Raw genomic sequence first — 22,495 nt, 5'->3', positions numbered from 1 at the left:
TTAAGCCAACGTCATATTGACGTCAAATACTGTTATTTATTCGTCAGGTATGACAACCAAAATCCAACGTCTGATAGTTGTCATAGTGGTAAGGTCCATACAATGTCAAGCATTTACATAATTAGATGGGATATTTGGTTGATTTTAGGTTGGACATTGACGTTGGGTTCTGACGTCAAAATGATTTTTATTTTCTCAAAAATGCAAAGTCCCTATGATGTTGGGATACATTGTCAATCTGACGTCATGTTGACATCCTGTGCCTGGCTGGGTTGTCACTTCAGCCCTGCACATAAAGCCTAAATTAGAGGTTGAATGATCCACAGAGAACTGAAACAGTGCAGTTTTTGCAAATCGTCTGCAGAGATGCTCCTCTAAGAGAGCTTCTAATCTATTTGGACATCTAGACAAACGATCAAATGGAAACACACGCTGATAATTGCACGCAATAAAATTTGTCATTCAGAAACTTGGACAGAAGACGGCGGTTATTTTCATCGATGGTCTCCACAATCAAAAAAAGCACACGGTTGAATGGCCAATCGTCTGTCACTTGCATGGCTGAGCACAGCATTACTCATTAGCATAATAGAAACCAGGAATAAAAAGCTTGAATCTCTGACATACATTATGATCGTCAACACATAACCACCTTGTTCCTGCATGAGCGAATGATGCGTTCACCCAAACATGCTTTTATGAGCAATTCCACAAGTCCCAAAGGAAAAATACCTCAGAGGATTTAGTATTCAGTGGGGTTTCAATTTGAACTGCTTATTTTCTTTCAATCAATCTTCCTCTCTAATACGCTCACATTGATCTATGCCCCATTTCAATTACTCTCATTAAAGATCAAGACATTCCTGTCACAATGGAAATGTTTTCAGCGCAGTTTCTGCGAGATGGATTGACTCTCCAGAGATCCAAAGTGCTATTAACTCATCAAAGATGTGCTTTTTTTTTTTTTTTTTGCTCCTTTGAAGGGATACAACTTCATCCAACAAAAGGAAATGTACTATCACATTCAAAACAGACCTTTCTCCATTTAAGCTAACGAGAACCTATAAATAACACTGGAACTACCAGAGATCTGGAACTACTAGAATGACCATAGTGGTCAGTCTGACGTTATATTTACATTCAAAGCTTCTATTGAGATATTAAGGTGAAGCGTTGAATGTCTGTTGTGATATTTTATGAAGTCATTAAACTAAAAAACAACAATATTACACTAACAGCATTATCCTAAAAAGGCGAATTAAGGCACGGGTGGGGTTGGGGGGATGGTATATGTTAATACAGGTAATACCAAGCCCTCTTGCTGTCGCATAGACCTCACCATGGTTGATGCCAACACAGAAAAAAATGTAACTACACGTCGCGAAGGCACATAGTGCAAGCTCTGTGATTGGTCGGCTTGGTAGTGCTGACGAGTACGTTTGACGCGCGAACTTGTCGGAGCGAATGTTTAACAACAATTATGGAGACTGTTGAAAGAGCTCCATTTGAAAACTGGAAATTTGTTTTGTGTTTACCAAATGATTTAAATTAAAAACTTAGGTCTGCCGATTTCCGGTTCCCGTCTGTCGGTTCCCAGCTCTGAATGAGCAAATTTTAGCTACTTGTACATTAAGGTAGCATTCAAAAAAACTCGACATAGAGAAAAATAACCCGCTGCCAGCTAGCGTTTTGGAAGTGTTATTGCAGAGCAACACTAACAGCACACAGCACACTAACAGCAGAAGTATAAATGTGCAACTATGCGCAAGGCAATCGGCGTGGGTCACATTGATCACTCAATGCAGAAGTATAAATGTATAAAAATAGAATGCTGCGTTCACACCAGACGCGGAAGAAGCATCAAGCGCGAGTGATTTACATGTTAAGTCAATGCAAACACGCGAATAGACATCCTGCAGATGGTGTGCAGAGCAGGGCGTGATATGCACAAATGGCGCAGCGCGAATTGAGCGTCTTGCTCGTTTGATGTGCTTAACACGCGTTGCGCGTGAATCACACAAGTTCAAAAATCTGAACTTAAGCGGATATTCGTGCCGCGTTAAGCAATCAGGAGCTTGCTCTTGTGGGGGCTTGATTGTGACATAGCACCTGTTGTTGGTGTCCCGGGGTAAATTTTTCAGCCGACACCGACAACATTTCATCAAACTGGGCTCGGCTCAATCAGAAGCACCGCTGAAAGCCTCCATCATCCAGGTTAAGTTTCTAGAGGAGTTTATGAGCTCAGAGCTGGATGCACCTCTGAAAGGATCTAGTGGACTCAGACACTGCCCTAAACGTATCGACCCTGTTTTTCAGCCTTCCTAAAGCACATAAACACTGTTATTTTCTTAATAAAATCCAAGTTAGCCATTTAGAATTGAAGCTAAAGTCACCGGGCAGACAGAAGCCCTGCCCATCACGCGAATCCGCGCCTGTTCTAAAGTGAATTTGACGAGTGAATGAAGCGAGTAAACTTAAATGTTCATGCGGCTATTAAAGCGCGAATAGCAGGATTTATCCACGCATTCCACGTCTGGTGTGAACACAGCATTAAGAACCGCCGGCTAAGTTTAGCACCTCACTTTCATTTTCACTTTCACAAGGTACTGAAAATGTTGTTTTGTAAGACATGTCTTAAGTAAACTTATGTTTTTTCTCTCAGAAAGTAATGTTTTTGTTGGCAGGAAGTTGCACATTCAACGTCACAAGGAAAAGACGCTGAATGCATGTGGTCATTTTGAGAGCTTTGATAGTTAATTCATTCATTAATTCATTCAGCTTGGTCCTTATTTATCAGGGGTCGCCACAACGGAATGAACTGCCAACTATTTCAGTATATGTTTTATGCAGCACATGCCCTTCCAGCCGCTGCCAGTACTGGAAAACACCCATACATTCTCACATTTATACACTAAGGCCAATTTTATTTACCTAATTCACCTATAGTGCATGTCTATTGACTGTGGGAGAAACTGGAGCACCCAGAGAAAACCCACATAAATACGAGGAGAACATGCAGACTCCTCACAGAAATGCCAACTGGCCCAGCCGGCTCTTAAACCAGCGACCTTCTTGCTGTGAGGTGACAGTGCTAACCTCTGAGCCACCGTGCCACCTCGCTTTGTGGTAATAAAAAAAACAATGTTAGAAAGAAATATACACACATTTAGGGAAAGTGATTAAATTACAAAATTTTAAAAATGGTCAAAATCAGTTTAGCGGCTTATCAGCCGGAATCATCTGATGTGAAGTGATGGTGACCAGCCAGACCTAGCTGTCAGTCAAGTTGCCCTGCCCTTAATTATGCAGACTTAATATAACTTAATATAAAGGAAATGGATGTGTTATAAAAAAAAAAATCACCCCCCTCACAGTTGTCATGAAGTGTAATTTTAGCTATATACACTAAAATTGTTCTTTTTACCAGGCTGTAAACAACTTTTTTTTTTTGCTGTAAAGTTGCCCATTTTAACAGTGGGCTTAATGGAAATGTGCTCTATTATAGAGCCAGAACTAGCAGATTATTGATGAAATGCAGTTCCAGTTACTTCAGTATGTGCTTCACGAGGGAGAGCGGGAGGTTGCCGCTTGGTATATATAGGTAAATGTGTGTGCCAGGGATAGGGGAAGATTGAGCATTTCTGAAAGTGATCCTTTCAGCTGGGTTCGAAATTTGCAAAGATTTCCAACAAATTTATTCCACCTTGACAATTTTTTTTTTTAATTGAGTCAAATGTTGCATAAAAACAAGGCAAAATATCTGTTTGTACTTCTGTATGTGTGTTTCTGTATGTGTTTGTGTGTGCGCGCGCGCTATTAACTCATCAAAGATGTGCTTTTTTTGCTCCTTTGGATACAACTTCATCCAATAAAAGGAAATGTACTATCACATTCAAAACAGACCTTTCTCCATTTAAGCTAACGAGAACCTATAAATAATACCCCGACCTCACACACACACACACACACACACTGGTTCAGGCTTGGGAAAATCCCTCAACTTTAGTTTTGGAAAAAAAATGTGCGGAAGAAAGGTCAAAAATCAATCCAGCCAACCAGAGCACTTGTTTCTGACGCTCAGCGGAAATCAAGCAGACAGACAGTGAGCAAGAGCAAGTCCAGTCATCTATCATGAGGAAAGCCTGGCTGTATTACAGACCTGCAGAGTGATTCCATATGATCTTTGTCGCAAACTTGATTCTCTTATGTCTGTGTGAGGCACAAACACCCCGCTGGGCTCCAGAAGTTTGATCCAGTGCACGGAGGCTTACCTCACAGCTTGCGTGTCACATCCTGCAAACGATATTGAGGGTGGAGGGCTATGAAATGGCCTAATTCAGTGTTTCCATGAGCACACGGTTTTTAGCGTACTGCGAGGGATGTTGTTGTTCGCCATGTGCATCGTTGAGATTGGCATCTCACGCGACTGACGAATCGTGTTTGTTTTTCTTTCATTCATGACATCTTGTCAAATAAAGAAGACGTGTTGGAAAATGTGTAGACAAAAACAAGGATTCAGCAAGTGAGACGTTAAAAACAGGAAGGACAAGTGGGAAAATAAATAGAGATTTTGTTAAAGTAGTTCACTCAAAAATGATTAATCCTGTTTATTTTATTCTGCCGTCTTGTTTTTCAAAATCTTTCATTTTTATTTTATTCAGTTACAGGCTTGTAAACATCTTAATGCAAAAGCATGAGAGATAGCTTTTATGGCTATGGACGGATTAAGGAACACAGGCTTATTGTAAATATGTACCACCGTATACATTTTGAAAGAGTGTGAATTATGTAGCCAGAGCTACGTATGGCTGCATTTCGTCATTTAAAACGAATGCTACGGGGTGGTTTGACGCCGCTGATGGCTTCTCTTTCTTTTCACACTACCAGCTGATCGCTTATCTCCATGTGGATGGCTGTTTCCCGCTGTTACCAGTTTGCTTGCTTCATACATCGGCGGACTTGAGACGAAGAGTGGAGCTGACTGCAACGACAGGGTTGCAGTCTGGAGAAGAACGGTTCCAGAAAGCAGGTAAAACTTAAGCCAAAAAATAAAATAAACAAGTTAATAACAGGCTGAGAATGTCGTGAAATCTGAAAACGTGATAAATATCCTGCGAGGGCTTTTCATTTTCTGGATTGCTTTTTGAAAATATTGTCTGTTAGGTTTAGGGAAGGTGGTGGGCGCTGGTGAATCGGTGCTTTTGAAAACATGATCAGTCAGTCAGTGCACAGAAGACTCTGGTGGATTTATGCGGATTTACTGCAAGAAAAGTACCTCCTGTGACGTGTTTAGCACTCTACAGAAATGTATACAAGGGTACATACATAGATTGACCGGTAAATTAGGAGCTTTGCCTTTTAGCTCAGCTCCTTCTTTACCACAATGAACCAGTACTGCATTACTGCTGCCACTGCACCTATCCTGTCAATCTCACGTTCCATCCTTCCCTTACTCATGAACAAAACCCCAAGATACTTGAACTTCTCCACCTGGGGTAAGGACTTTTCTCCAACCTGGATATGGCAAACCGCCTTTTTCCAGTGGAGCCCCATGGCCTCGGATTTGGAGGTGCTGATTCTCATCCCAGCAGTGTCACACACTGCAGCAAACCGCTCTAGTGCATGCTGAAGGTTCATGTTCGATGAATCCGTCAGAACAACATTGTCTGCGAATAATGGAGAAGAAATCTGGTGGTCCCCGAACTGGACCCCCTCCAGCCCAAGGCTGCACTTTGAAATTCTGTCTATATAAATTATGAACAGAATTGGTGAGCTCTTATGGAGTCCAACATGCACTGGAAACAAGTCTGGCTTATTGCCGGCAATGCGAACCAAACTCCCACTTTGTTCATACAGGGACGAGACGGCCCTTGACAGAGTGCCTCTAACCCCATACTCCCAGAGCACTTCCACGGAATGCCACGAGGGACACAGTCGAATGCTTTCTCCAAGTCCACAAAACACTTGTGGACTGGTTGGGCATACTCCCATGAATTCTTGAGCACCCTGGTGAGGGTATAGAGCTGGTCCAGTGTGTGACGTGATAATACCTCAAAGTTTTACTCTTTAGCAGTCACAAGACTGGAACCTCAGGTTTAAGGCAGCACTTATGTCTAGGGCCAGACATAATCTGCGGACATTTTTTGCTATTTCTGCGAAGAAATTTTGGTAAAAATCTGCGGATTTCTGCGGAATTATTTTGGGAGTATCCAGCGAGTATCATTACTAAAACCTTAATATATGAAATAAAAAGTAGTAAATTACTGAATAAAAACTGAATAAATTCAGATTTACATATTTACTCAAGTAAATAAACAGAATTAATGATGTTCTAAAAATCGGCAGAAATCTGCGGAATTCTGCGAAAAATCGGCGGAAAATCTGCGGAATTCTGCACGCGCAGATTCCTTGTGGGCCTTCTTATGTCTCATGACAAAGGGGCAAACAAAACTGACATTTATCCAACAATCCTTGCACAACACACAGTTTTATCGGTTATCTTTCTCTTTTGGTAGTACCCAATCTAAACATGAGATTTTACAAACCAGATCTAAATTAGGAACGGTCAGGCCCAGCAGAAAACGGGGTGGGGCGGGTGAATAAAGACTGAATATATGGCGGGAGCATTTGGGTGCGGAATAAAACCTTGCGGGAGTATGTCTAAAAAGTTAGTCCCATGCAGACCTCTACTTCAAGACGTTTCTCATTTGCTTTTTATTTGATGCACTTAAGCTCAACCACTCTCAGAGCAGTGATAAAAACAAAACCCTATTGGCTGCTTTTAAAAAGGGGAGGAGCTACACTATGTCCCACCTACTCTTCGTGTTTCAGTTGAGATTACATCAAACAGTGAATAAAAAATGATCATTTCAAAGCACTTTACGGGACATTTAATGTATCGTAGAACACTTGTGGTAGGACTTGGGTAGGTTAGGTGGTATGGGTAAGGTTGGTTAAGATGTAAAGGATGTAAATTACGATATAATACGGGACAGAGAACATTAATGGAAAGAAAAATAAATAATTTTTGTTATGAAGTATTCATAAATTTTCCTTCGGCTTAGTCTCTTTATTCACCAGGGTTCGCCACAGTGGAATGAACCACCAGCTTATCCAGCATATGTTTTAAACAGTGGATGCCCCTCAAGCTGCAACCCAGTACTGGGAAACATCCATACACATTCACACACACAGTATGGCCAATTTTAGTTTATTCAATTCAAACTGTGGGGGAAACCAGAGCACCCACGTCGACACGAGGAGAACATGCAAACTCTACACAGAAATGCCAACTAGCCGGGACTCGAACCAGTTGTCACTGCTTTGAAGTGACAGTGCTAACCACTGAGCCACCATGTCGCCCTGTTATTCATTCATTCATTTTCTTGTCGGCTTAGTCCCTTTATTTATCCGGGGTCGCCACAGCAGAATGAACCGTCAACTTATCCAACATGTTTTTACCCAGCGGATGCCTACCCAATATATATACCGCATGTCTTTGCACCCGGAGGAAACCCACGCGAATGCAGGGAGAACATGCAAACTCCACACAGAAACGCCAACCGAGCCGAGGTTTGACCCAGCGACCTTCTTGCTGTGAGGCGACAGCACTACCTACTGTGACACTGCTTCACCCGCCCTGTTATTAAGTATAAATAATATAAATAAAGTAGTAAAGAGGTGGTGCACATTGTGTCTATTACTTTTCTGAAACCGTGCAAAACATTTCCATGCAAAACATGTAAAATTTAGGCTGTTATTATTTCCAAATCATACAATCCTCATTCCCTTATTCTGTCCAATTCTGTCAATCATTCTGCAGAATCACTCCAATGGAAGAAACAAAGTCATACACGAAAAGACATGATGAATGAACGAGACCAGAAGTTTCATTTCTGGGAAATATTTCCTTTATTAATCATACAAAATAATAAAAGTACCCCAGAGAATGAGTGAGAGAGAGCTCTGATTTCAGACCCATTTAAAACGTTCAATATGAAATGGATTAAGTTATGGCGCACAACACAATGTCGGTCTTTGTCCAGACACGAGTGCCATGTTTACTTTTTACACCCACCCTTCTTGTTGAGGCTTTTCAGAGTGCTTTCAGCCAACATGCACCTGCTTTCCATTTCCCTCCCAAAATTCCACATTAGCCTGTTGACAAATCTCTTCACAACAGTTTACAATTCATCATTATTCCATCAACAACAAGGATGGTTTTGAAAGAGATCATAAAACAAGTTGACGATGATGACGATAATAATAGATAATTAAAAAAAAAAGTCGGAATTTGTCTAAATTAGTTAAGTAAAAGTATGCTATTCTACGTCATTCATAACTGGTCAGGACAAGTTAAAAACATAGAACTAATCAACAGAATGTGTGTGTGTGTGTGTGTGTGTGTGTGTGTGTGTGTGTGTGTGTGTGTGTGTGTGTGTGTGTGTGTAGATATATGTATATACACTCACTGGCCAATTTTATTAGGTACACCTCACAATTACGGGGTTGGACACCCTTTGCCTTCAGAACTGCCTTAATCCTTTCAAATTCATGATGCAAATCTCCCTTTCTACCACATCCCAAAGGCGCTCTATTGGTTTAGGATCTGGTGACTGTGGAGGCCATTTGTACAGTGAACTCATTGTCAGGTTCAAGAAACCAGTCTGAGATGATTCACGCTTTATGACATGGCCCAACAATACTTAGGTAGGCTGTGGCGTTGACGCTATGCTCAACTGGTACTAATGGGCCCAAAGTGTGCCAAGAAAATATCCCCCACACCATTACACCACCAACATCAGCCTGAACTGTTGAAAAAAGGCAGGATGGATCCATGTTTTCATGTTTTTGACGCCAAATTCTGACCCTACCATGTGAATATTGCAGCAGAAATCGAGACTCATCAGACCAGGCAACATTTTTTTTGGTGAGCCTGTGTGAATTGTTATCTCAGTTACATGGTGACAGCTGACAGGAGTGGCACCCAGTGTGGTAATTTGCTGCTGTAGCCCATCTGCCTTAAGGTTTGATGTGTTGAGCATTCAGAGATGCTATTCTGCATACTAAATCAATGGCTGCTGCTTTTCCAACATTCTTCAGAATAAAGAAACACTAACTGGTTTGGAACAAGTGAAGAATGAGAAAATGATGTCAGAAGTTTCATTTTTGGGTGAACAATCCCTTTAGGTTAGCAGTGATGGGCAGTAGCATCGCTACAAGTAACTACTTAACTACATTTCTCAGTAGCGTGGCGGTAGCGTCGCTACTTTCTAAATCAATTAGCTTTCCAGTAGTGAAGCTATTTTATTAGTGAAGTAGCGCAGTAGTGTTTGTTTAGCTGTTATATACTGCAACGTGTTTCTGTTTAGCACGGCATATTATTTATAGTAAATAACTGAACTGAACTATTATGCCTCATATGTTTCGTTGACAGTTTTATTGATCAGATAGGATTGACTTGGATATCAGTTGCTTCAATTTAAAAATGAAAATGGTAAAAAACTGCTGAGATGTAGCTAAGCTACTTTTGCCATGTAGCTTTTAGCTTAGCTTGCTACATTTCCCAGGGGGTAGCTTTTAGTGTAGTTAAGCTACATTTTGAGTAGCTAATAGCTTAGCTCACTACATTTTTCAAATAGCTTGTCCAACACTGTAAGTTAGTATCACCCTGGTTTAGGTGTGTGTGTGTGTGTGTGTGTGTGTGTGTGTGTGTGTGTGTGTGTGTGTGTGTGTGTGTGTGTGTGTGTGTGTGTGCATGCGTGCGTGCGTGCGTGTGTGTGTGTGTGTGTGCAATATTGAGGTTTCCTTCAAGAAAAGCCTGTTCACTCTGCGTCCACCTCTAGCCAGGTCCAGAGTCCAAAGTCCTATGTAAAAATAACCCTGAAATCTTAAAAACTGCTTGCTGAACTTTTTTTTGATAATCACACATCTTAAAAACACTCCGCAGAAACACTTTGATTGACTTTCTCCCTTTGAACGTGTCATTAAAAGGGACAAAGCCACGCCCATTAGTGACAATCTCTCCCTAATTAGCATAAAAAGCCGTGATTGAGAAGCAGCCGTCCACCATTAGTTTTCACACTGTACCTGCCGTACGGCGACTTAGTCAACGACTAAAAAGCATTATAAATGAGTTTTAGGATTTATAAATGAACACTAGTCTCCCTAGACTGTCACTTCTAAGACATTTCTTCACAGCGATAACGTTAGTCTAGTTTTGAATCTGCCACTGTGCTGACACATCGGTGTTAGTAGCTCCACCCTCTTTCGAAAAGAGCACAATCTCATTTGAATTTAAAACAACAGCAACCAAAACGGCACAATTTGGCTCAAAGCTTAAAAGGGGCAGTTTCAAAGAGATATAAAGTCTTATTTGTGTGGTATTTTGACCTGAAACACACTCTAGTGACATCAGAGACTTATTTGACATCTTGTAAAAAATGGCATGATAGGTCCCCCTTAAAACAAATCCAAAATAATTTTTAGTAACTACAATGCCACAATTTACAGCAATATGAATGGCTAAGCAAATATTCTATTCTAAAAAGCTTCTAAATCTTGCAGCATTCTTTCGTAGAGATGAGGCGAGGCTTCCTGAGGTTTGGCTGTTACCTGATCGCAGCTCTCAGCGTGAGAGAAACGTCTGAGGAAAAAAGGCGCTCAATCCCATCATTGTGCAGAATCACGGAATAACCCGACGGCTCAGACATGAAAACGCAAGCCGTCATGACGGACAGGAACGCAATGTTGATATTGAAAACATACGCAAATTTAGCAAGCTGGTATCACTCTACAGTACCAAAGACACAAGGCTGAGTCCATAAATATTCTCCTCACAGTCTTTCCCTTTATACATATACAGTTGGAGTCAGAATTATTAGCCCTTCTGTTAGGTTTTTTTTATTATTTCCCAAACTATGTTTAACAGAGCAAGAATTTCCTATAATTTTTTTTCTTCTAGAGAAAGTATTTTTTGTTTTACTTTGGCTAGAATAAGTGCTGTTTTTAATTTGTAAAAAGTGCATTTTAATGTGAATATTATTAGCAAATATTTTTTTTAGATTGACTACAGAACAAACCGCTGATAAACAATGACTTGCCTACTTACCCTAACTCACCTAGGTCACCTAATTTACCAAGTTAAGCATTTAAACTGCACTTTGAAGAGGCCCTATTATGGGTTTTTGAAAATGACCTTCCATGCAGTGTGTAACACAGCTCTAAGTGAATGAAAACATCCAGCTGAGGTTTAAATCTACTTAAAACTACTGATTCTTCAAGGAAAGAGTCGACTCAGAGTTGAATGAATGATTCGTTGTGTTTTCAGATCTTTTGCCTGCACGCATTGACGTCAATACATGACATCGCCAAATCTGAAGTGTTGGATCTGGTAAAACTTGAACACACCTTTCCCTTCAAACACTAGCGGAGCGCAGGGGATCATGGGATTTATCATGATGCGAAGATTATTATCATTAAGAGATGGCCAGATTTGTAGCTGCGGGGAATAAAGGGTTAACGTTAATTTTCATTTTCATATGTATAGCCAACGCAATCTCACAGCAATTCGGAACTTTTTGATTTAGTGGCTAATTCGTACGATCTAATTCGTACAATTTAGTACGATTTGCTCATCCCCAATGAAGCTTGGGGTTAGGTGCCACGCCTCCTTTTTAAAATCTTACAATTTCATACGACTGAACTCGTACGAATTAGCCACTAAACTGACAAAAAGGAAAATACTTACGTTTCCTTGTCAGATCTGCCTGGTATAGCCGAACATGTGCTGTGTTTGTTCCATTTTTCTGAAAATTAATACAATAACCTACCCAGCAATGCGGGATTTGCCGGCTGTTTGTTATTAAAGGATGGATCAGCAAAACTACTAATGTTTGGGATTTTGTCTGTAACTTTAACACAGTTTATACGGACCAGTTTCTGCTTCCTCCAGATCCTGTAGGAACAGGTGTCAATCTCAGTTTCTGGAGGCCCGCGGCTTTGCACAGTTTAGTTCCGACCCTAATTAAACACACCTCATCAAACTAATTGTTTCCTTCAGGCTTGTTTGAAACCTACAGGTAAGTTTGTTGGAGTTGGGTTGGAACTAAACTGTGCTGGGCTGCGGCCCTCCAGGAACAGAAGTTTGATACCCCTGTTGTGAGTGTTTCTCTTTCCCCAAGGGGCCACCCCTATGTAAACTCTGGCCACCCCTGCGGCCACCCCAATACGATTTTGCTGTTGATATTATTAATAAACAATGTAAATTCACAATATTTCAATAAATGAATAAATAAAATGCAGCCACTAAATTATTGCGGATTTATTGGCGCAACCGACATTGCTGATCCTCCCCCTTTAAGCATGTGCTAAATAGATGTTTGACTGTTGACTTTTCTGGCTGCACCTCTGGGATGAACCACTGACGTTCAACGCAACAGAAAACCTGACTTTACTACAACAATTTGAAGTTTGCGTTACTTTTTATTATTATTATTATTATTATTATTATTATTATTATTACTATTATTAAAATTATTATTATTATTAAGGATAAAGTTCAAGCATAATTTGTTTAGTATTGTTTGACGACAAGAGACGAAACACTACTTTGGGTTCACAAGACTGTACACGTTTTATTGAGAAATTATTATTTTCTAAATGAAAAATTCATTGTGTTTGATCTTATTGAAAACCACAAATACTAAAAAGATAAGTAAATGCATTTTGAAATCAGCTGTTCAGAAACTAGTTTATTTAGCAACTTAATTTTTTTTTTTTTTTTTGCTGGTTGACTTACAAGGGCCAAAAATCTCAATGATTTTGTGGATGTATTTTGCAAAAAGATCAATAGAAGAAGCTGTATTAATATTATTGTGGCTCAAAAGGAATATGGGTAAATTATATTGTTAGGGTCTGTATAGTGGGTGTGTGTATATAGTAATGCCTTTTCAGTTTGTTCAAATTAAATATTGATATTTATTTGCACATGTACTTGCTGAATAATTTCAAGGAATAAATTGCAATATTTTAAGAGTAATTAATTAAATGAATTAAAACCACAGTTTTTCTATTTACCAAAAGCAAAAATATAATGATACAATTAATTCATTAGTTTGTGTGCCACCCCAAGACTTGGTGTGGCTTTCAATAGCCACCCCTAAGAAAATGTTCTAGGGGGCGCCACTGTTTCCATCACAACCTGTAAGTGTGATTAAAATTGTTGCCGCGTTTTCTGTAGTTTGCAAAATATGTATTTATAAGTGTGTTGTAACCTGTAATTGCACCGGGTTAAACCACGTCTCAGGTTAAACCTTTGTGGTGATATTCACATATCTCGTCCAAAACCATGTTGAAAACGTGATAAGTACTTCTTCCTTTACCGATTGAAATGTGCTTCGAATCGTGTGATTCCCTGTCATTTGTCAAATTGTTATTATTTGGGGTTGTGGTTAAGAACAGAGCAATATGCTGAGCAACATTGGCCTCACACATATACTCTATGCTGTTGCTATTTCATAACCGTAGCGGGCGTTTCTCTCCATCTCACACTGAACGCAGACGACCAATGCAACCAGAAAAAAAACCTCTGCATTTCGGGACTCGCGTGATCCCTTAAGGTAATCAAAAATCGCTGCTTACATGGTAGACTCTTAATCAGTATTATCTTAATCATAAAAGTGGAGTATTGGTGTCCATGTAAATGTACTGTGGTGAAAGTGGCAGATCAAGTCGCGAGCTGTCAAAGATAGCCACATCCCTATTCTCTGCCTTTAAGCTGCGTCCATGAGCCCTCACATTTCTTAAGGGGGGACGTGTTTCCCCCCTTTTGTAAAGGATCTGCTTCATGTTCCTCTGTCAGAATCTTTGCTTGTAAAATACAGCCATACTTTAATACTTTAGTGATTGTTTTGAAATTCAAATTGCACTTAAATGCCTGTGTTTTTATTTCTGTAATAAATATGGTGTTTCGTGATTAATTATGATTAATTACAAAAAAAGTGTGATTAATTACGTAAATTTTTTTAACCATTTGACAGTCTTAATTATAAGACAATGAAAGTGTTTTTTGACTTTGCATGCATAGGTTGTAGGAGACCCCCAAAACCAAAATATGATAAGATAATGTATAATAGGGGCTCTGAATACTAGTATTTTAGAAAATATCTAGTAAAGTAATATTTACTGTCATCATGGCAAAAATAAATCAGTTATTAGAGATGAGTTACTAAAACTATTATATTTAGAAATGTGTTAAAATCTTCTCTCATTTAAACAAAAATTGGGGAAAAATATAAAAGAGTTCAACAGGAGAGCTAACTTTGTATCTAAAAAGAAGGAAACACTCATTAAAAAATGGTTTCTTTAAACGTTTCTGAGATAATTGTCCATGAATTCATCTGTCTCTGGGCGCAGGCTGGATTTCACATTCTTAAGTTGCATAGTGTGTTTAGATAAAGTATTTGTTTTCAGCACAAGTATGTTGACGTGAGCAGAAAAACACTGCTCTTATCTCTTGCCGGATCTCATTTACAAGGTTCCTTAGGAGATAGAGTGTGTTATTTCACTGAAGAAACAACAGACCATTTGCAGATGACAAATAGGCTCGTCTTGAATTCTATATCTTGCTGCATGGAGCGTCTGCTGGACATTCTGTACTGCAAAAGTTAATGTGTTGTGCAAAAACAAGGGGGTCTCACACCAAGGTTATTATATTATGCTTAAATCTACTTTATAATTGTGATGCTGGGGATTTGTGTAAACGAGCACATTAATATGGTCAGATGGTTCCTGTAAACAGGGCCTGAGTGTGTACTTATCACGAGCGGATTTGCAACGGGGGCGGGCGGGGGATCGCGATGCCGGTGTTGTCTATCGGAAGAACCCTAATACGTACATAGCAGAGCTTGCAAAACTGTGTTTTTTTTTTTTGTCGACAACACGAACGTTGTCAACATAACTCACTGGAAATCCAAAATGCTTACACACCGGCGACTTCATTGAAAAAGGAGAGGGTTTAAGTTCTGTCGACGGGTCTCCTGTATCTGCACTTCAACAAGCACTTCAACAAGCCAGTTTTTTTCCCGCTTGGCAAGCCAAACTGACGTTACATGGGGAGTGGCAGCATCGACAATTCTATTTTTTGATTTGATATTCGAAATTGAGCATAAATTTTGATTAAAAATCGAAATCGTGACACCCCTAATATATATATATATATATATATATATATATATATATATATATATATATATATATATATATATATTATACAATAATGTAGAGAGAGTGTGTTGCTAAAATTGATATAAAAATGTATATTATTAATAAAAATACAACATCAAATACATGTCATCTAGAAAATGACTCTCTTCTCTCTCTGCTGTGCGGTGTGAAAAAAAAGGGTAGAAGCGTTGACTAAGTGTTGCCAAAACCAGAACACAAGAACGTGTCAGTAATAAATCTGAAAAAGTGCAAAAGATTTATATTCTGAGAAAAAACTAAATATCCTGACAAACACACCTGCCTACTTTAACAACTCTATAAACCTTTTCACCATAAAATCTACGAGCCAACCCCTAAAAAAAAAAGTCCAGAGATGTTTAAAACGAGTGGATATGGCAACACTGGAAAAGGCGTGCTGTGTTAAACAGACTGTCGAGCAAAAACAAAACATGACACCTCTGTTGATGCTGATTTGATGATAATCGCTGAGTATAATGAATCTCTGATCACTGCAATTTTATTTAGACAAAACTCAAAACAACAATTCTCTTCCAAATCCAAACTTCTGAGTCCTTTGTTTGGAGCTAGAGTTTGCTCTGTGGTAGCAAAATCCTTTGGCAGCTGCAATTGTCTGATTGGTGGGTTTGGTGTATGGCATCCTGGGTAATGTAGTTTTCTAATTCAGCTTTTAAACAATGGTATTAAAACTAGGTGAATAAAAGCAACCTCATAGCTCAAAACAGGTCTGTTATGGTATGGTTTATTGGTATGTAATAAGGTTGTTTTGCAATAAGGTTGTAATAATTAATTTACCAACACAAATAAACAATGAACAATACATTTATTACAATATTTGTTCAGGGTTTTTTTTTAAACTATTTTAAAGAAAATACAGTTGTTAGTTCATATTAACTAACTAATTTTATCAAGCATGTATTTGAGTGTTAATAATGCATTAGTAAATGTTGCACTATGATTAATAAATGCTGTACAAGTATTGTTTATAATTAGATCATGTTAGTTAATATATTAGCTACTGAAACCATTCACTACCTGACAAAAGTCTTGCTGTCGATCCCAGTTGTAAGAACAGCAAATAACTTGACTTCTAGTTGATCAAAAGTGGCCGAGGGTAGATTTTTCTGATGAATCCTCTGTTAAGCTGCATCCCAATCATTACAAAAACTGCAGAAGACCCACTGGAACCCGCATGGACCCAAGTTCTCTCAGAAATCAGTCAAGTTTGGTGATGGAAAAATCATGGTTTGAAGTTACATTTCAGTATAGGGGCGTGTGAGTGTGGATGGCAACATCAACAGCATGAAGTATCAGCATTTGTGCTGGGAAAGAGCAAATTCTTCAGCAGGATACCGCTCCTCCTCATGCTTCAGCCTCCTCATTAAAGATCCTAAAAGCAAAGAAGATCAAGGTGCTCCAGGATTGGCCAGCCCAGTGACCAGATATGAACATTATTGAGCCTGTCTGGGGTAAGATGAAGGAGGCATTGAAGATGAATCCAAAGAATCTTGATGAACTCTGGGAGTCCTGCAGGAACCCTTATTTTGCTATTCCAGATGACTTTATTAATACAGTAACTCAGTGGTTCTCAAACTGTGGTATGTGTACCACTAGTGGTACGCAGGCTTTCTTCTAGTGGTACGCAGAGGAATGAAATATGTCAATTACATGCCACACACATTTCACAATTTATCAAAAATGATGTATATAATATGCCACATATGACATATAGCCTATATTTCTGAGCTAATCTGCCACGTTTTTTTTAACTGTGCAGAGTTGTAGCTGCTTTACTGGGCCTTCTACGTATTTCAATACTGCTCATTTTTGGTGGTACTTGGAGAGACAATTTTTTTCTGAGGTGGTACTTGATGAAAAAAGTTTGATAACCACTGCAGTAAGTGATTTGAGTCATTGCAGAGATGTACGGGTGCAGTCCTCCAAGCTCATGGGAGTCAAACACAATATTCATTCCTTTTCAAATGCACTATGGCTTTATATTCCAGACTGTACATTATTTCTGTTAAGTGACAATTCAAGACTTTTGTCTAAGCAAAGTCAGACCTTACTGTCCTAATTAAATAATTAAAAATCAAGGCAAGATCATATTTAATTTTGGTAAAATCAGTGTAATCTAGAGGCCTTTTGCCTTTCATATAAGCCACTTCTGATACCAAATGATCAACTAGAAGTCAAGTTGTTATTTGTTGTTCCTAAAACTTGGATAGGGACAAGACTTTTGTCAGGTAGTGAATGGTTTATGGGTTAATATCAAATATCAAGCAAATCAAAATAAATACTAGTGCATAGTGTCCCAAAAAAAACGTGTTTTCATTTTTAAAACCAAATATGAAATGCTGCGTTTAACAAAAGCAACCTCAGCACTCAAAACAGGGCAGTTTTACATCAGGTTTATGACTTATTATCGAAAATCAAGCCAATCAAAAATGAGGAGCTGTTTGTGCTCATGCGCAAACTCCTAAAACCTAAAATAAATTCCATTGCCTAGTAGTATGGTATCATGACATGAACACATGCAAGCAAAGTCCGTCAAACACGCAAATCCACATTTTGGATGCCATGTGGGACACGACCACTGTTAAGACGCTGTTCGTGATATGCTACGATTGTGTTTATTTGAAAAGCATAAGGCGGCGTTCCTGAAGCTTTGCATCAGCTGCGACTCTTACCACGCAGCCAGCCGTATCTTCCAGAACAGCTCTTTTTCCAAGCTCTCTGATTATTTTCCAACACTTTTTCATGGTCAAACACAAAAGGAACTTTGACGTGTGCTGGATTTGGTACCAATATGGAGTCGCCTGCGAGCGTGTGTTTATTTTGAAGGCCGGCGTGTTCTGATTCAGGTGCTGCACTGAGCCGTCTGGATTTTTCTAGCCTGTATTTGTTCACGGCCTGCCAATTAAGCCCTAAAGAGCGTTCTACCCCACTGAATCCAAATACGCCGAGCGCGCTTGTTTTGGCGTGGGCTGTAAATGGACGGCAGGCCTGTTATGAGGATCCTTCGGTGAAGGGTGACGTGTCACGAGTCGCCGGCCAGGCTGTTGTAGCAAAGGTGATTTATCACACACTTCACACTTTTACACCGACAACCTGGACGACTATTATGGGGTTTTTGTTAACAGGTGCTAACAGGAGTTTGGTTTCGACAGTGAAAGTAGCTATAATTCAGTATTATTGGGTTGCTCAGATCCGTTTTTTTTTTTTTTTAATGTCCTTTGTTATACATTATTAACGTGTTATTATCATACGTTCTCTTATTCATTTTCTTTTCGACTCAGTCCCTTTATTAATCAGGGGCCGCCACAGCGGAATGAACCACCAACTTATCCAGCATATGTTTTACGCAGTGGAAGGATGCCTTTCCAGCAGCAACCCAACACTGGAAAAGACCCATACACCCTTGAATTCACACTCATACACTATGGACAATTTAGTTTATTCCATTCACTTGTACCGCATGTCTTTGGACTGTGGGGGAAATGATGAGTTTATTGATGACAATTTGCATTTGTAAATTCTGTTGGGTTTTAGGGATGCATGCGTCACTATATGGGGCATAAGAATAGTGTGTTTGGATATAACTCAGTTTTTTGACCATACTTTGTTTTATTGTTATTGTTATTATTATTGTTATATTGTATTATTGGTCATTTATTTGTTTGCTGGAACTGAACTGAATTTAGAAATAGTTTTGAAACAAATCTTTGCGCTTAAGAAACAAAATTAAATAGGTAGGCTGATGGATGTCTTCAGTGGAGTGAGTACAACACCGTTTCCTTATCCATGAAAGTTAAGGAGTTAAGTAAAGAGTAAAAGTAAAGAGAACGTAAAGAGGCCGAATGGAGGAGGCTTATTCTTTATCCTCTCGCTGCAGATGGTCTGTTTAACTGCTTTTTCACTACTAGACTTTCTCTCAAAGTGTGCCATGTAAATATAGCAAATGCACCATGTCATGACGTAACTGACTCTTAAAAGCAATGGGAGAAGAGACTCTGATTGTTTTAATGCACATTATGCTGAAAACACACCTATAACTCATTAAAATAATAAGCACAACCCTGTTAGACCATGCACCAGGGCGCAAAGCTTATTTTTCCATGCCTAAAATAGCAAAAGTGGATTCGGACATGCCCTAAATGTGTTTGCCCCATGCACTTTAGACTTTGCGCCTAGATCGTTAAAATAGAGCCCTAAAACTTGGAACGACTTGAGTGAACATGCCCAATACAATGCATTCTTTAACTTGAAAAAAAATTGCTGTCATCTTCTCAAAGCTGTAGTATTTCCTTTTACACAAATCAAGTAAGCCACAAGTGAGTTACTCGAGATGAAAATTCAACTTTGAAATATGCACTGTGCATTCAACTATGACTTATGGCTGTACCATATTTATCCTATAACCGCCATGGTAGTATTTTGAGGTTTAAATGCCACAAAACTGGTATCGTGCAGTGCTAATTGCAGTTTGTCCTTCGACAGAAATAATTGCACATGCAACATGACGCTAACCTATTTTCTCCCGCTGCATGTGTGTGCCAAAGCAATGTGGTTTTCCTTACCTTCTGAAAGAAGTCCTCACCTCCATTGACTGGCCCCTCTGTGGCAGCTGCGGAGAAGAATGGGACATTTCAGAAAAAAAGCTAAACATCAGGAATCACTTATGCTGGCGTATTAACAAAATCAGCAATTCATATCAACACATTCTTCCACATGGCCTGCGCTGGAAAAAATGCCTGTGCAATTTAGGCAGGGCGCGGGTCATTTTCCTGTCCATTTGCTGCAAGTCGCCTCTGTAGAAAAATCAAATGCGTTACTGCTTTATGAAAAGTTTATGCGGAATGGTAATAAAGTTTATGATGCAGAATACTACATTTAGATGCTTTAAGTGAAGTGTATCTTCATAACATACAGTTGAAGTCAGAATTATTAGCCCCCCTGTATATTTTTCCCCCAATTTCTGTTCATCAGAGAGAAGATTTTATCAACACGTTTCTAATATGATAGCTTTAATAACTAATTTCTAATAACTGAGTTATTTTATCATTGCCATGATGACAGTAAATAATATTTTACCAGATATTATTCAAGATACTAGTATTCAGCTTAAAGGGTCACGAAACACCAAAACACATTTGAGCTGTTGACAGTCTTATGTGTGTCCCATGCTGCTAAAAACACAATTAGTACACAAATATTTCACTAAAAAGTGAAAATTGGCTGTTTTTGCGTTATTTCGAGCAAATTCATACTTCCGGTTTGAAACGAATTTTTGAAGCTGCGTCACGGCCATGAGATCTTAGCGTGTATTCCAGCGTGTAGACTGGGCGTCTGTATCTGGGAGTGCCTTGTTACGTTCGAGTGTGCTGCATTAATGCATGAGTAAGGCTTGGTTCAAACCAATCAACGCGCCCTATTGTGCAACTTCATTAATATTCATTAATGTTACAGTGTTTAGACGGCAGAGAGACGCCACGTTGTGTTGGCAAAACAAGCGTGCAGTGTTACTTTTATAATTAGCTGCAGTGAAGGTTTTGTTTTCATTTTCTCTCTATGAGAGCGCAGCTGGAGTCACGTGTGGATTACAGTGCACGCGACGCTCAACAACAGTACGTGTCTAAGGAACATTGTTTACCGGAGAGCTTTTCTCATCTGCAAATGGTGAGATCCGGATTTGCTGCTCGTCTCCTCTTAATAAAGACGCGGCTCTTGTTGCTGGTGTCCTGTCTCTACAGATTTGGTAAGTGAGCGACCAGTGCTCTTTGTTTATTCAGTTTGTTCGTATCGAACTAACTATTACACCGAGTGTAAACATGTTAGTACCACAATCAAACTTACCGTCGTATAGGATTTTCGCCGCATTTTGTGACGGGAATAACACACACGGCTTTCTGGTGCTACCTGACGAGTGCATCTAAGTTTCCGGGAAATGCGGAGGTTTTTTTTCAATCATTCGCCGTGCGGTAACAAACATTACATGAAAAATACACGCTTAGAGCAGTTCCTCGAATCAAATATCTTGTTTGTATTGTTCCAAACAATTGACAAGATTTGTTTTAATTTGAATTATTGATCATTATTATATCCATTTTAAACAGTTTACAAGTCTTTTCATTCATCAATCTATTTTAAATTCATTTCAAGAGTTCACACGTAGCCGATGATTGATTCCAAAGCTTGTTTGGCATGTTGTCCCGGGAGAGAGCCCTGAGCTCATAAGATCCTCGAGCCTGGGGCTCCCTCCCGTTTGCAAGGCGAGAGGGGAGTTTGAGCTCAGGTAGATCTCGAGAACTCCCTGCTGCTGTTGTGGCTAATGAACAGATAGTGATTGTTCGTAAGAGATAACTACTTACTAGGAGCATGTCTATGGTGCAGATTTGGATTAGTCAATTAACTTAAGTTGCATGTTTTTGGATGGTGGAAGGTTTCCCAAGAGAAACCCACGTGAGCACAGGGAGAACGTGGAAACTCCACACAGAAACATCGGCTGGTTTGGTAAGGACTAGAACCAGTGATGTACTTGCTGTGAGGTAACAGTGGTAACCACTGGGCCACTGTGCCACCCATCTAGGAAAGGAGGAGGAGGAGGTGTTGAAGGGGGGATTCAACAAAACGAAAATGGCTGTTATATGGAACTTAGGGTTTTTTAGTGGCTTAGTAATCGTCTGATTGATGAATTATAAATTGGATAACGCGGGCCTCAAGCAATCATAAGCACATGATTCTCTCGAAATTAGTTTATAAATAAACTTCACTTTGTGATAAAACATTTTGATGCCAACTAAAGTAGCAGATTACTTTGATTACAGTAGAATACCGCAAATTCCTAATTTGCAGTGTTACCGAAAAAGTTTTCAAATGACCCTCAATGCAGTGCATATTACAGTATCGAACTGTAAAGAGTGTATATGGTATTAAACCAGGCTTTTTAGCAGTAAATAACTGTACAATTGCGGCAAAGTCTAACAGTGTAATTCAGTTCGAGATGTTTGCCAACAACACATGATTTAAATTAAAGCTTAAAACACAGAGACGTGTTCATCAGCGAATTTGGATGCCCTTAAAAGACATCACAACCACAAAATGCAGCAGTCAATAGACGCCTACTACTTTTTTCATCTCCGATTTCTCTGGAACAGGATCATGACCTACATTGGGAGATGCAGGCATGGCAATTTTGGGCCAAGCTTTAAAACGTATGTCTGCTGTAATCCAGACAAATGTAATGTGTTTA

General features: G+C 39.3%; 1 protein-coding gene and 1 long non-coding RNA gene across 7 annotated transcripts in view; one reads left to right on the top strand and one right to left on the bottom strand.

The window, feature by feature from the left end:
- zgc:110716 overlaps positions 1-22,495 on the bottom strand; it is a 154,818-nt gene that overhangs the window by 109,636 nt on the left and 22,687 nt on the right. For all 5 annotated transcript variants that reach the window (XR_015503456.1, XR_015503457.1, XM_087275070.1 and 2 more), the window contains 1 exon segment: positions 19,824-19,870. Coding sequence is in view for 3 of the 5 variants with exons in the window: in XM_087275070.1 (XP_087131196.1) it covers positions 19,824-19,870 (47 nt within the window). In the remaining 2 variants the exon portion in view is untranslated.
- LOC147841270 (uncharacterized) overlaps positions 1-22,495 on the top strand; it is a 58,471-nt gene that overhangs the window by 34,775 nt on the left and 1,201 nt on the right. The window contains exons 1-2 of one of the 2 annotated variants that reach the window (XR_015503841.1): positions 20,726-21,001; positions 22,401-22,457. This is a non-coding gene — a long non-coding RNA (uncharacterized LOC147841270). Of the gene's footprint in view, positions 1-4,887; positions 5,030-20,725; positions 21,002-22,400; positions 22,458-22,495 lie in introns of those variants that run through there. The other variant, XR_015503840.1, reaches the window with a different exon arrangement.

Source organism: Danio rerio, chromosome 12 (assembly GCF_052040795.2).
Source record: "Danio rerio strain M-AB ecotype USA chromosome 12, GRCz13ab, whole genome shotgun sequence".
NCBI lineage: Eukaryota > Metazoa > Chordata > Actinopteri > Cypriniformes > Danionidae > Danio > Danio rerio.
This window is presented reverse-complemented; position numbering and strand designations above follow the sequence as displayed.